Consider the following 16,338-nt stretch of genomic DNA (forward strand, 5'->3'; position numbering starts at 1 on the left):
CCATTTTCATTTACTATTATGTCTTGGAAATCTGTATATGTATGTTCTCACATATAAAACAAGCTCAGTGGCATTTGGGCAGCAGTTCTTTTTCATGATAAATTGCAGGACATTTAGCATCTCTGGCCCTTCATCCATTAAAGTCCAGTAGTGTCCCCTAGGCCTTCAGTAACCAAAAGGTTAACTTCACCCACATGTTGCCGGATGCCTCCTAGAATGTAGGACCACACCTAGCTGAGACCCACTTTTTAAACCTGCATAGTATTCTGTATTACGTAATTTCACTTACATTGATAATGACCATTTCATTTATTTTCAGTTTGTTCGATGACACGTAATATTTCAGGGAGCTTCTTGTGCAGATAGATAGGCATTATTTTGCAGCATGGCCTGTGAAATCAGATCATATAGGTTAAATCCTAGCCGAATCACTTCCTAGATGAATCATTAAGTAAGTCTCATGCTATCTCTAGGCTTCAGTTTCTTCATCTGAAAAACAGAGATAATAATAGTACCTACCTTATAGAATTGTTGGAAGGAATGAATGAAGTAGCATAACTTTTAAAGTATTTGAAACAGTGCCTCATATTGTAATTTGTGCTTTGTAAATATTTGCTCTTATTTTATTATTATTATTGTACACACTGAGTGTATCTTATGAGTTGCTAAATCATTAAGATGTATGTTTTTAATTTTAATAGCTACCAAAGTAGAATAGAAACTTAAATGCCTAATAAGTGGGAAAGGATAAAACATATGGCACATAGAGTGAGGGTGCTGTACGGCCATTTAAAAATGTTTCTGAAGCAATTTTTATGATACGAAAAAATAACTAAGATATAAGTAAATAAAACAGGACACAGACTCTATATATATAATATAATCTTAATTATGTAAAAAATGTTGTAACTGGAAAGCAGACTGGGAGGAAACACACAGTGGTTATTTCTAGGTTGTGAGAGTATAGTGCTTTTTGTTTTCTTCTTTATACTTTTCTAGACTTTCCAAAATTTCTTAATAAGCATGCATTACTTTTATAATATCAGTAAGTTAAGTATAATTGTAATATACATTCTACTGTGTGATCTGCATTTTTTTTTTTTTTTACTTTGCAACACAGAATGTATTTTCTAGTAAGCAAATTAACTGATGAAAGTCAGAAAAATTGGGGGGAGGGGCAGATTTTAAGCTAATATTTCTAAGTATGATTTTTATTTTATTATTTTTGTTCTTAAAGTTCTTGCCCTACAGTTACTTAAAATCTACCGGAATCTAAAGACAGGTGACCAAAACATATGTCCTCATTTCTGGTCGTTTCTCTTGGTAGCACCCCAGCAGTCAGTGACTACTCTAGAATTGCTTTGGGTCCTAAACGGGGTCCATCAATTACTGAAAAGGAGGTGCTGACGTGCATCCTCTGCCAAGAAGAACAAGAGGTGAAAATAGAAAATAATGCCATGGTATTATCGGCCTGTGTCCAGAAATCCACCGCCTTAACCCAGCACAGGGGAAAACCCATAGAACTCTCAGGGGGTATGTATTGTTTAATAAATGTCTTTTTGATCGTTTCTTTTCTTTCCTGTATAATTAGAAAAATTAGTATCTGAAAGAAGTTTGGGAGTGAGGTTGTATTTAGCCTTATTTGGTCAGATCACAATTTACCCATTTGTAAAATTCTTAAGTTTTTACATACCAAGTTGGCTCCTTTGTCTATTTTTTAAATTTTTGGTTAGCACAGGGCCACATTGCTCATTCTGTCTATCTAATCCTTCCATCTCCATTTCATTTTGCTGAACCATTTGAAAGTAGGAATTCGCTGGGAAGGCCCAGGGGGATGGTATGGGGAGGGGGGAGGGAGGAGGGTTCAGGATGGGGAGCATGTGTGTATCTGAAATTAAAAAAAAGAAAAAAAAAAAAAAAAAAGGAAGGACAAAAAAAAAAAAAAAAGAAAAAAAAAATGAAAGTAGGAATTCATGGCATTTCATCCCTAAATGTTCCCACGTGCATTTTCTAAAACTAATCTATCCAGTATTCTTTGTCTGCCATACTGGGTATAACATTTAAGAAAGTTAATAATTCAGGAATATCTTTTAATATAAAATCCATATTCAAATTTCCCCCAACTGTCCTCAGAAAGTCTTTTTTTTAGCTAGACTTTTTTTTTCACTTAGGATTCAGAATGTTTCGTATGTTGTTTTTGTTATGTCTGTGTTAATCTAGAATAGTCACTTGCCTTTCCTTTTTTTTCGTGATCATAAGTTTTTTGAAGAATGTAAACTAGTTAGTTGTCCTGTACAGTGTTTTACATTGAGGATTTGTCTGATTGTTGCCATGTGACTAGGTTCTTGTTAAACATTTTTTTGGCTGGAGTACTAATTAGGTAATGTGCTGTATTAAATAATTCTTACATTACATTAGGAGTTATCTGCTTTTTTTTTTTTTTCTTTTAAATTTTATTTTATTTTTAAACTTTACATAATTATATTAGTTTTGCCAAATATCAAAATGAATCCGCCACAGGCATACATGTGTTCCCCATCCTGAACCCTCCTCCCTCCTCCCTCCCCACACCATCCCTCTGGGTCGTCCCAGTGCACCAGCCCCAAGCATCCAGTATCGCGCATCGAACCTGGACTGGCAACTCGTTTCTTACATGATATTCTACATGTTTCAATGTCACTCTCCCAAATCTTCCCACCCTCTCCCTCTCCCACAGAGTCCATAAGACTGTTCTATACATCAGTGTCTCTTTTGCTATCTCGTACACCAGGTTATTGTTACCATCTTTCTAAATTCCATATATATGTGTTAGTATACTGTATTTATGTTTTTCCTTCTGGCTTACTTCACTCTGTATAATAGGCTCCAGTTTCATCCACCTCATTAGAACTGATTCAAATGTATTCTTTTTAATGGCTGAGTAATACTCCATTGTGTATATGTACCATAGCTTTCTTATCCATTCATCTGCTGATGGACATCTAGGTTGCTTCCATGTCCTGGCTATTATAAACAGTGCTGCGATGAACATTGTGCTTTATTTTTTAAATACCTTTGAAATAATAAAAATGATAGAAAAGGCTAATGTTTTGTTTTTTTTTTTAATTAAAAGGATCTTTTGTTATTTCAAAGCCGTTGGAAAATACAAGGAAGCAATCATTTTAGTGTATTACCATATTTATACCACAGTTGTGAAAAAAGGCTAACATTATGAACACTCACTGTGTGCCACTGATTTATACTCACTCATTAAGTGCTTTATGTGTATTCACTCACTTATTCCTCACAACAGCACTATGATCTAGGTATCAATATTTGCTCCATTTACCGATGAAGAAATTGTGCTTGAATCATAGAATATCACTTCAACAACCAAGATAATGCAACTTGAAACCTAATGAAACCAAAATAAGGCAACTTGAAACTTAATGTTAAGATAAAAATGTACATTATGAATAGTGGTTGTCATTAATCCACGCTAATCATACCTGAAGTCTAGCTTTATGTTTTCCTCTTTTTACTTAACTATTATGAATATATATCCTGCTACCCTGATATTCTTGAACATTCTTAAGAGAGTTTATGATTAGAATGTTAGAAGTGAAAACCTCTTTTTTGTTTGGTTTCTTTTTATCATTGTGGAACAGATGAATATATACCTTATATTTTGTCTTTTTGTATCAGAAACCATAGACCCACTTTTCATGGATGCAGACTTGGCATATGGAACTTACACAGGGAGCTGTGGTCACGTAATGCATGCAGTGTGCTGGCAGAAGTAAGTTGTCCTTCTGACATTTTCTTGAAAGAAGCTAGGAATATTGAAGTTATCTAAAGGCCACAAAAAGGCATGTTTTCTCATGTCTTCTTTTATTCTTAGTTGAATAATTGAAGCAGTTTTAATTAATAATTTTGTTTGCATGATACTCATTATAGTATCACCCTTTGAAATTGGTATGTAAAATTATCAACTTAAAATTTTCACTGTACTTTCTTTCCCAAAGGAATTAGTCTTTCTTGATCAGTATTTGTATAAAAAGTAGTTATCTTTATAAAAATCTGATTCCCCTCAAAACATACAGTGAAAAATACCTCTGAGATAGAATAGGACATGAAATTCTAGTTATACGTCTGGAAGAGATAAAAATGCAGAAATATTTTTCTTGGGAAATATTTTATATCAGGTTTACCTTTTGGCATCAGATTAAAATACATAATTTTCCTATGATTGCACTTACTACTTCGCTTGGTCATTGGAAACAGAGGGACATAGTGTCTGTATTGTATATCTCCATGCTGTTGAGGCAGGAGACAGGTTTATCAATATAATTCAGTAAAACTATTTTAAATTTGTTTCTGCCCTGATGTGTCCTCCAGTTTACCCCCAAAAGAATAGGCATGCTATTTCTTCTGTAATTTGTGTATTTTTGCATGTAGATTCTAAAGATGTATATTGGGGCAAAAATTCCAGATTTTTTCACTTGGATTAGAGCAAAGATACCTGTGTAGTTTCGAATGGACCTGTGTCTTGGAATTTTGCAGGTATTTTGAAGCTGTACAGCTGAGCTCTCAGCAGCGCATACATGTTGATCTTTTCGACTTGGAGAGTGGAGAGTATCTTTGCCCTCTATGCAAGTCTCTGTGCAATACTGTGATCCCCATTATTCCTTTGCAACATCAAAAGATAAGCAGGTATATTTAAATTAATGTTTTGGTTAATTTTCTTTTAAGTTGTCGTTAATGTTTTTCATTGTGACTGTTTTGATTAGATTATGAGTTTTTCTTTCTTTTTTCTTTTAAATTAAAGTAACATACTAATCAATTTTATTACTTGGATTCAACTTTAAAAATATGATAAAAGCCCTAATTTTTTATTTCTAAAAGAACTGGAATGTTTATTTACTTGTGTACATGTTTTGCATCTTTCTTCTAATAACCATAAAAGCAATAGCACTTTGCTGTCTATCTTAGCGCTCACAGAAGGAAAAAAGTTGCAAAGAATATCTATTCCTTTCTTAGAGTACTTTGCCAGCATTAGAGTTGCTATTTGGAGTTTGGTTACTCTTCAGATCTTTGTATTATTATTTTTATTCTATTTTCTAAAGACCCAAATGCTGTAGTTGTAGAGATATGGACAAAATGTTAACTATAAATGTAAATGAAAACAATATGTTCATCTATGAATAGTTTTTTGGTATTCAGAATAAGTTTTTAAACTTTTATATTCTGACCATCTGTGAATGGAATTTAACAGCAAATAACTATTAGTTTTTTATGACAGCTAGAACATTTAATTGTTTATTTCAATATTCTCACGATTCTACGTGATGATAACAGTACTATTAATATTTATTATTGTTGCTATTAGTTTTTTTTTAACTCAATGAATTTGTAGTAGTGACAGATATTAGTTTTTCTCAAGAAAATTATTTTATTGATAAAACACTTAACGTGAAAGGAGTTAAAGATGGTAGGCTTGGCAGTTAGGGCCAGTAAGTAGTTCAGTTCAGTTCAGTTCAGTCAGTTCAGTCGCTCAGTCATGTCCGACTCTTTGCGATCCCATGAATCGCAGCACGCCAGACCTCCCTGTCCATCACCAACTCCAAGAGTTCACTCAGACTCACGTCCATCAAGTCAGTAATGCCATCCAGCCATCTCATCCTCTGTCGTCCCCTTCTCCTCCTGCCCCCAATCCCTCCCAGCATCAGAGTCTTTTCCCATGAGTCAACTCTTTGCATGAGGTGGCCAAAGTACTGGAGTTTCAGCTTTAGCATCATTCCTTCCAAAGAAATCCCAGGGCTGATCTCCTTCAGAATGGACTGGTTGGATCTCCTTGCAGTCCAAGGGACTTTCAAGAGTCTTCTCCAACACCACAGTTCAAAAGCATCAATTCTTCGGTACTCAGCTTTTTTCATAGTCCAACTCTCACATCCATACATAACCACTGGAAAAACCATAGCCTTGACTAGATGGACCTTTGTTGGCAAAGTAATGTCTCTGCTTTTCAATATGCTATCTAGGTTGGTCATAACTTTTCTTCCAAGGAGTAAGCGCCTTTTAATTGCTTGGCTGTAATCACCATCTGCAGTGATTTTGGAGCCCCCAAAAATAGTCTGACACTGTTTCCACTGTTTCCTCATCTATTTCCCATGAAGTGATGGGACTGGATGCCATGATCTTCGTTTTCTGAATGTTGAGCTTTAAGCCAACTTTTTCACTCTCCTCTTTCACCTTCATCAAGAGGCTTTTTAGTTCCTCTCCACTTTCTGCCATAATGGTGGTGTCATCTGCATATCTGAGGTTACTGATATTTCTCCGGGCAATCTTGATTCCAGCTTGTGCTTCTTCCAGCCCAGCGTTTCTCATGATGTACTCTGCATAGAAGTTAAGTAAGCAGGGTGACAATATACAGCCTTGACAGTAGTTGCTCTGTCTCTACTATTCCATGTCTTTGGAAAACATAATTTTGAATTGTCTTCTACTTAGTATACTAGGACATAGAATGTCATCTTTTATGAAGAAGGTGTCATCAGAAAGATTTATCTTTTATTTGTTGACTACCATGTTGTAAGCATTCTATGCTATATGTTTTTTTTTATTCTTAATATAGTCTAATGAAGTAGGTACTATTATTCCCATTTAAAGATGAGGAATTGGAGACTGTGAGTGGTTTTCACTTGTCCCAAGACAGACCAAGGATTTGAACCTAGACCTGACTCTAAAGCCTCACCTAACTATACACAGGTTGGCTAGTGGTAAAGAACTCACCTGTCAATGCAGGAGACCTGGGTCTGATCCCTAGGTCTGATCCCTGGGTCCGATCCCTGGGTCAGAAAGATCTCCTGGAGAAGGAAATGGCAACCCACTCCAGTATTCTTGTGTGGGAAGTCCCATGAACAAAGAAGTCTGGTGGGCTACAATCCATGGGGTCACAAAGAGTTGGACATGACTTAGTGACTAAACAGCAGCAATAACCGCAACCATAAACAAAAATAAATCATAATATAATAAAGGAACAACTTCTTGTTACTCTCTGCAAGCCTATTTTACACAGTGGTTTCCCAAGAATTATTAACATGTAAATTATTCTCTAAAGAATATTCAGCACTTTCTTTCCTTGATATCTTTAAGAATAGGATGTCTCAGGGCTGCTGCTGCTAAGTCGCTTCAGTCGTTCCCGACTCTGTGCGACCCCATAGATGGCAGCCCACCAGGCTCCCCCATCCCTGGGATTCTCCAGGCAAGAACACTGGAGTGGGCAGTTCTTTCTAACAATTTTAATCTGTAGTAACAGTTTTGTTACTTAGGATCTGAAAAATATAATTATACGTAACATTTTTATTAGGCATTTGAACTTACCTGTATAGTAGGAGTATATTTGCCTCTTTTGTTAGAAAGTCATTGTGATTATAACCTGAATCCCATGGACAGAGGAGCCTGGCAGGCTATAGTCCATGGGATCGCAAGAGTCGGACATGACTTAGCAACTAAACCACCACCAAGATACTAAAGTTAAGGGCATATAAAAACTTTATCAAAGCTAATAATAAGCTAGCATTTTTAAAGAAAATTGATTATAATAAATCAGAGTATACTTTCATTTCTGAAAACTGAAAAAATTCTTAGGTCAAATTTGTACCCAGAGATAAGAATTTTGGCACAGTTCATTGTATATTTTAACTTCACTTAAAACTATCCTTTAAGTAAACAAATTTCTCCTTTTTCTTCTTTTTAATAACACCGTTTCTGGTCTGCCTTTGTTGTTAGTTTGGATCAAGCTCCTGTGCAATGGAATTTGTATTACAGAGAAGAGAAACCAACGATAAACATATAAATATGGAGTATTGAGTACTGAGAAATAGTGTGAAAGACTAAATTAGAATCATAAAGAGCCAGAGGACAGACCAGTGCATGAGGTTCTTTATAGACCAAGTCAGCAGGGAGCTCCTCTCTGAGATAGTAACATTTGTTCTATGTCACCAGTTCTATTCTCTGAGAGAGACACCAGTTCTGTTCTCTGAAAGAAGAGAATTCTAAGCACAGGCAACACTGAGAGCAAAGACCCTGAAGTAGGAACATATCAGCATGATGGAGACATAGCAAGAAGGCAGCAAGTTCAAGGCACAGTAAGAAGGCAGTATGCTTGGGATGGAGCAAGCAAGGAACCAGATCCTAAAAGGTCTTATGAGCCAAGATTGGAAATTAGAACTGTGTTTTATGTGTTTTATGTGGAAAACCATTGGAATGTTTTGGATAGGGAAGTGATATGATATGATTTACATTTTTAAAATCTTCCTGGCTGTTGTTTGATGAATACATAGATAATAAAGAAACACCATCGTGGAAGCAGGAAGAACAGTCTACTGAAGCAGTCCAGGTGAGGAATAACGTAACTTGAATTAGGGTAATCATGAAGGAGATAGAAAGAAGTGACCAATTTGGGATATATTTAGCAAGTAAAACCTAAGACTAGCTGATAGATTAGAATGTGGGGTTTGAGGGACTCATATATATCAGTGATGACACCTAGTTTTTGACTTGAGCAGCTAAAAGGGTGATTTCACTTACTGACATTTATCTGTTGCTTCCAGGAAATGGGAGTGAGGGTGTTATCTTATTCTTTGTACTTTAAAATTTCTCCTCCCTCCCAAAACTGCATTTTTAGACATGTGTGTTTCTATGACCTAGGAAGCTAATCTGGAGGAGTTTGACTTTTTCATACAATTATTTATCCACAGAAAGACCCTACAAATTGAGCTTTTCAGTTTGACCTGTGCCAATGGCTTTAATAACTTTCAAATATCAATTTTCAGCGAGAATACAGAACCTCTTGCTCAACTTTTGACCCTGGAACGATGGATACAGACTGTTCTGGCCAGAATAACAGGTTATAATATGAAACATGCTAAAGGTTTGCTTAAAATTATTTTATATTTAGCTGCGTGAGATTTAAGTGTCAGAATCTTTATTTTTTAAAGTACTTTTTGCTCTAAAATATGGTTTGCAAATACAGATTCATTAAATATTAGAAAATAGAGATTTCCTTAGGCCAAGGGGAGGAAGTACAAATCTGAGGAATGTTTAGTATAAGCAGTGAGTTTCCTGGGGGTTTTTGTACCTTTTTTATTCCCCAGTTTTGACCCCAGCATAGCCTGAGACACAGAACTATGCGGTGGACATGAACAGTAAAAAACCCAGAAGAGATGCCATCTTTCTAGCCAGAGAACTTGAGAAAAAGCTCCTCAGAAGCTGGAGAGTGTAAAGGGAATTCCTGTTGCACGTGTTTTTGTTTTGTTTTTTTCTGTTTTGGCTCTTTCCCAAGGCCATCTCCAGTCATGGAACTGCACTGCCGTGGTGGCCACATAGACATCTAAATTCCCAAGAGAAAATCAGTCTTACTGGCCAAAAGAACTGGGAGAAATGGGACCACTGTGTTCCAAAAACTGCAGGGTGAATCCTCTTTTCTTTTTTTAATTCCCAGTTAGGTGTTTTTGTTTTGTTTTATTTTTTATTTTATTTATTTTTTTTATTTTAATTTATTTTTTTTGGTCATACTACTAAGCATGTGGGATCCTAGTTTCTTGACCAGAGATCAAACCTGTGCCCCCTGCATTGGAAGTGTGGAGTCTTAGCCATTTCTTTCCCTCACAGCTTCATCCCAAGATTAACTCCAGTCATGTGAATCTGCATGACAGCACAGGGGACTATAAAGCTGAAAGAAATTGATCATTTTGACTAGAGGAAAGGGGAAACAAGGGCCCCTTGCAGCTAGAGAGAATAGGGGTAAATCCCAGAGAGGAGAGTGCTATGAAAAGGAATCTCCTACTTTTGAGACCAACATAGGTCCAGAGCTCACCTCCAGCCTACACAGGTGCATAACAGGCCCAAAGAAGGGTAAAAACAGCTTTGAGACTGAAACTACATTAAACCACCACTCAAGTCCCAGTCTAAGTTCTGAGTAGTACATGTACTAGCAGACTCAAACAGTTTAACAAAGGCTCTGAAAACTAACATTGGAACCACTCACAGAGTGAAACAAAACTTATGGAACCTAATTGGGTTGGTTGCCTACTAGAACAACAACAAAAAAGGTAGATTTTTCCAGAGAATGTTAATGCAGGCCTTTTTTTAAATGGATATTCAAAATATCCAAGACCCTGATGCTGGGAAAGATTGAAGGCAGAAGAAGAAGAGGACAGCAGAGGATGAGATGGTTGGATGGCATCACCAACTTGATGGACATGAGTTTGAGCAGGCTCCTGGTGCTGGTGATGGACAGGGAAGCCTGGCATGCTACATTCCGTGGGGTCGCAAAGAGTTGGACATGACTGAGTTACTGAAATGAACTGAACTGAATCCAAAATTACACAAGGTACAGAGAACCAGGAGGATCTGACCAACTCTCAAGGAAGAAACAATCAATCAAGTTCCAATCCTGAGATGTTTAAATGTTGAACTTTTCAGACAAAAAGTTTAAAGCAGGTTTGTAATCATGAAACATGAATTAAAGATGAAGACTCATGGAAGTGAATGGAAAGACAGAAGTTCTCAGCAGAGGGGAAAATATATATATGTAGAAAAAGGACCAAATGGAGATAACAGAATTGAAAGAATACTATATGAAAAAAAAAATTTAACTGAATGCGCTCAGTAGTAGAATGGAGATGGTGAGATGAGAGTCAGTGAATTTGAAATTAGATAAGGGAAATTATGCAATGAAGAATTGACAGCAAAGTGATGGAGAAAAACATATAGCCTTAGGGACATATGGACTCTTCTTTTGTTCCCTTTAACCCAACGTTTTGTGTCATTGAAGTCCTGAAAAGAAAAATGATGGTACTGAAAAAATATTTGAAGAAATTATAACTGGAAACTTTACAAATTGGTAGAAAGACTTAGATTTATAAATTTAAGCTCAGTGAACCTCCAAAAGATAAAAGCATACCTAGATAAGTCATACCCAAACTTCTGGAAACCAAAGATGAAGAATCTCAAGAACCACCGGAAGAAAACTAACTCATTGCACTTATGGGAATGACAGTCTTAATTTTGATGAGGTTTAGTATTCACCCAAGGTCTTAGTAATAGTCACTAGCAGAGCTAGGATTCAGACCCAGGCAGCTTGGCTCCAGATCCTGTGCTCTTATTCACTAAAGTACTATGCATTCACTAATTTCTAAATAGAAATATAGAGGGACAGTTACTGATGTGGAAGATATATATGATCTATTAATGAGAAATCAAGATATACAACGGTGCTAGAGTTATTATCCTTTTAAGAAAAAAAAATCTACATGTGTAACATTTATATGGAGAATAGAAAAATATCACCCTCATGCTATCTGATTATCTGGGTGGAAATATTTTGAATGGTTATTTATTGCTTATTAGCATTATCCAAATTTTCTAAAGTGATTGTATGTAATTTACAAAAGCTTTAAAAAGTATGTGTCACACTGAACTCCCATGATTGTTTTTTTCTTTTTCCTTTTAATTTGTAAGGAGAAAACCCAACAATTCCAGTCCTGTTTGATCAAGGAATGGGTGATTCTACTCTTGAGTTCCATTCTATTCTGAGTTATGGAGTTCAGTCTTCGTAAGTATCTAAACAAGAGAAGTTTGTAAATGGTTGTGAAAATAAGAGTGAAGAACAATTCTTCCTTCCTTCCTTCTTGCTTTATTTGTGAAAGTGTTTTGTTTATCCCATTTTTATCTTGTTGCCATCTCCCTAGAGTTTTATTTGTACTGATATTAAGTGATTTGAGATAGAATAATATGTATTTAATATGTGTTAAGACAAACCATGCCTATAATTATTTTTAACCAACAAAAATGCTATTTTTATATATTTCCACCTATAGGAAGAGCAGAATTTAAGAGACTTAAGTTAAAGTCACATCTGACTTGCTCTGTGACTTATGAAAAGTTTCAGGTCACTCCACCCCCACTGCAATTCATATTCTCGTTTGTAAGATTGAGACAGTGGTCTCCTAATTTACCTCATACAGTTATTGAAAAGATATTTATGTGAAGATGCTTTGAAAAATATAATGTATCCAAATCAGATACTATTATTTAATGAATAATATGAGGTTCATTTTTCTAGTTGTGATCCTTGTTTACATTGTATATCCCGTCACTAATGAAAACACTTGTTACAAAGCAAAAGAGACACTGATGTATAGATCAGTCTTATGGACTCTGTGGGAGAGGGAGAGGGTGGGGAGATTTGGGAGAATAGCAATGAAACGTGTATAATATCAAGTATGAAACGAGTCGCCAGTCCAGGTACGATACACGATACTGGATGCTTGGGGCTGGTGCACTGGGATGACCCAGAGGGAGGGTATGGGGAGGGAGGAGGGAGGAGGGTTCAGGATGGGGAACACAGGTATACCTGTGGCGGATTCATTTCGATATTTGGCAAAACTAATACAATATTGTAAAGTTTAAAAATAAAATCAAAAAAAAACACAAAGAAGTTCATGAAACCAGGAATTATCATTGCTAGTACATGGATTATTATATATACACACAGACACATATACACCCCTATCAGCACAAAAGTACTTCTTGGTCCCTTTTCATATACTGAAATATATATCAGATATGTTTCCTCTGATTTTTAATCCTGTCTCTAACCTGTTCTTAATTTGGACCTCGACCCTTTCTGCTGTGATCATTTACTGCATCTTTTACAAGAAATTATCTGGGTCATTACCATTTTGTCAGATACATTTTTCTACCCATAGGAGTTACAGTTCTGCTTTCACCATTTTTTTCTTAATGAATAAACCTTCAAAAGAAGTTAAATTCTTGCTTCAGTACCTAAGTGGACTTCTCAGTAGGTAGCCCCTTTTAATAAATCCTTATTTAAATTTTTATTGTTTTATTTTTAGGTTAAATTATTCTAATAGCATCAAGGAAATGGTCCTTCTCTTTGCCACAACAATTTATAGAATTGGATTGAAAGTGCCTCCTGATGAAACGGATCCTCGAATCCCCATGATGACCTGGAGCACATGTGCTTTTACTATCCAGGCAATTGGTAAAGCCTATAAGAAAACTGGTTTGGAGCTTTTATAGAAACAGAATTAACATTGACTGATCAAAAATTATTCCTTTTTTCCCACCCTAATGGCCTGGAATACTTTGACTTAAGGACTCTTGGTATATCGGTAGATTAGGTGGCATGATGCCATTTAGTTTGAGGATATTTTGTTTTGAACTCTTTTAACTACAAAAATGGGCATACATAACAGAAAACTAAATATACTTGAAATGAACAGCATGAAGCAAGCTGTATTTAAAAGGTGGCAATATAACAATGAAAGATATGAGAAAAAGCAAAGGAAGGAGAATCAACCCAGAAATATCCAGTAATTTTTATTTCTTTTACACTTTGAGAGAAAAAAGAAAAGTAAACCAAACCATCTAAAAAATTACCAGGAGAGAGAAAGGAAGACTGAGGTGGTCAGGAGAAAGAGATTAACAGCAAGAAACCTTCCAAATCTGAAGGGAAGCCTACTGTTAGATTCTCTGCCATGGTGAAAGCTTCTTAGAGAAAAGTGTATCAAATCAACATGTTATACACCTTGCATTTACATGGTCTTATCTCTCATTAAATCTAGGGGAAATGAAGCAGTGAAGAATCACTCAGATTTTTAAAATAATATATTTGCTTATGATAGTCACAAGATAAGAGTACTACATGAAAGTTTTATAAAATGACACTATCTCATGATTTGAATTAAGTAGCACAAAGCTACTTCTTTCACAGACCCTTTCTGCATGCCAGCATTAGTCTCTGTGAACAGATTTTAGGAGTCATTTCCAAACCTGTCAGACTTCAATTGTGGGTAAAAAAATAAATACACAAGTTTATATTTACTGTCATTAAATAAAAGGAGAAAAGGGGAAAATGAGGTTTAAACAGAATCTGAACAATTTGATATGAAATGTTAAGCATTCTTTTGGAGTCATGATCTATTAAATACCTGCAGATTGCCAGTAAAGGTACCTTTACACTTGACTATTTGGGGAACACAAGCATTAGGAATTGGAGATTTTTATTTAGGTATTGAACATTTTCAGAAGTGACAGTTTTGTCATAGAATGGATGAGAAGTTCATTGGAGAATAGGATTGATTTTTCGTATGTGTTTCTGTAACATAGTCATTGGAAATTATTTGATTAATAGAGTGTTACATTGTTTTCACTACAGGGCTTTTTCCATCCAGTGGATATAAGGCTGTGCTTTATTCCTAGCACATAAACAGCTAACTTATCTCACTCCCCATGGGTGTGGAGAGACATATGCAGGATGTGTTGGCATAGTTATGAAAAACAGTTGAGGAATCAAAACAGAGGGTCTTTTATTGCTGTCCATTCAAAAATGGAAAAGGAAAATAGGAAATAAGCCACCCAGCTTCATAGATGTGTTTGCTGCCAAAGATCAGTGAAAATAAGTGATTAAGTAATAAATACCCTAGCCAACAAGGCAGAATATATTTCTGAGCTCATGGGTTTTTTTGTATTTTCAAAAAATACGTTGTTCACCTTGTTCTATCCTATAAACCTAATTCTTTTTTAATAGTACTTAACAATAAAGCTATTTACATGTGTTTTATGTATTTTTTTAACAAAATAGGTTGCAACTATATTTTTAAAATTAGTGTTGTTTTTTTTACAGAGAACGACAAATACTGTATGTTTTCATTCATATGTGCTATCTAAAATATGAAACAAATGAACCAATATAGTGAAACAGACTCACAAAGGACAAACTAGTGGTTACCAGAGGGGAGAGTGGTAGGGTAGGAGCAAAATAGGTGAAGGAGATGAAGAGGTAAAGACTACTAGATGTAACATTATTATAAGGAAATAATATAATACTTACAAGGAAGTATATTTAAAGTTCAAGGAAGTAATATAAAGCACAGGAATATAGTCAGTATTTTATAATAACTTTGTATGGAGTATAATCTGTAAAAGCATCCAATTACTATAAACCTGAAACTAATATAATATTGTAAGTCAACTATACTTCAATTAAAATTGTGTTTTCTTTTTGCATAGAAGAGATGTTAAAAGGAGGATAAATGAAGCAGAATGCTTTGTTTTTCCCAAGTGTTCTTTATAGATTGCTCCAGGGGCTTTATTATTTATAAAAACAATTTGTCCATGGTCTACATTGCCTCTGTAGTGTCCTCTCACTCAAAAATGTGGAAATCTTGGCATAGACTTAAACATGAAATTTTGAAGGGGAAAAGTGCAAAGCACTTTTCTATTTGGTCAAAAATAGAATTAAAGAACATCTGATAGATAGAAACCAAGTATACAATTGTAGCAGTATTCAAAATTTATTGCTTTTCTTTTTTTTGCTCTTTGAGAAAACCTGTTGGGAGATGAAGGAAAACCTTTGTTTGGAGCACTTCAAAATAGACAGGTATGTATACACATGGTGTATTTTTTTAGGGAGTCCTCAGTACATTTACCATTTAAAAAAATCTTTATTCACTTCTTTTTCTGTAAAAGCAGAATTCTGTTTTGGTTTTTTTAAAGCTACTTCAAACTCATAGGAGATGGAAAGGCCAACATTATACACTTTGGAGAGTTTATTCAATCTTGGTGGTTAAATGTAATTTGCAGAAACATTTCTGGTGATACTTGGTTACTTTTTATCCCCCTCTCCATTTATTTCCAGATCAGAACCCTAATGTCTCCTATATTTTCCTTCTCACTAATTTTGCATCTTCATGTAACATTAAGTATTAATGCTGGCTTAACTCCAGATAAATCTTCATACTGAACTCCAGAATAAAACTAAGCCATAACTCCTTCATGGGCAGATTCTGATTCTATGTAACTGTACTCCTGCCTCAGGCCTAAGCCTTATAACGTTGGGGACCCTGCAAACAGTACTTAAGAAGTATGCTCAGTAGCCCTGTGAAAACAAACTGGGCAACTGAGGATTCCCTGGACCACTCACCTAGCCATTTTCCTCTTTATTTTCTGACAGCTGGCCCAGGGGACTTGGAGTCTATGACGTGCTTCTGAGTTCCCATCCTTCCATCTTGGAAGCAGAAGATTTGTTCCCTGAATTCAGTGATTTTCTGCCATCATTTTAGAATTTCTACAAAGACATGTATTTGCACAGGCCTGAACAGAATGATGTAGGCCAGACATTTAAGAGAATGACTCTGAGGGAAATGAGTCCTTAAATGAGACGGAGATGATTGTATCTTTAATACTTCTTTGTCATGGGAAAATCTATTACAGAATTCAGTGAGGTCATAAAACTTTTTAGAAGTATTAAAAATATTGTAACTAAATTTG

General features: G+C 35.5%; 1 protein-coding gene across 3 annotated transcripts in view; it reads left to right on the top strand.

The window, feature by feature from the left end:
- UBR1 (ubiquitin protein ligase E3 component n-recognin 1) overlaps positions 1 to 16,338 on the top strand; it is a 154,597-nt gene that overhangs the window by 88,126 nt on the left and 50,133 nt on the right. The window contains exons 30-37 of one of the 3 annotated variants that reach the window (XR_015134869.1): positions 1,328 to 1,533; positions 3,685 to 3,778; positions 4,543 to 4,692; positions 8,322 to 8,377; positions 8,814 to 8,911; positions 11,503 to 11,596; positions 12,900 to 13,048; positions 15,393 to 15,448. Coding sequence is in view for 1 of the 3 variants with exons in the window: in XM_086321677.1 (XP_086177803.1) it covers positions 1,328 to 1,533; positions 3,685 to 3,778; positions 4,543 to 4,692; positions 8,814 to 8,911; positions 11,503 to 11,596; positions 12,900 to 13,048; positions 15,393 to 15,448 (847 nt within the window). In the remaining 2 variants the exon portion in view is untranslated. Of the gene's footprint in view, positions 1 to 1,327; positions 1,534 to 3,684; positions 3,779 to 4,542; positions 4,693 to 8,321; positions 8,378 to 8,813; positions 9,451 to 11,502; positions 11,597 to 12,899; positions 13,049 to 15,392; positions 15,449 to 16,338 lie in introns of all 3 variants that reach the window. The other 2 variants (XR_015134868.1, XM_086321677.1) reach the window with 2 other exon arrangements.

Source organism: Bos grunniens, chromosome 10, assembly GCF_055505025.1.
Source record: "Bos grunniens cultivar Pamir isolate PY7600 chromosome 10, Bosgru_T2T1.0, whole genome shotgun sequence".
NCBI classification, from domain to species: Eukaryota; Metazoa; Chordata; class Mammalia; order Artiodactyla; family Bovidae; genus Bos; species Bos grunniens.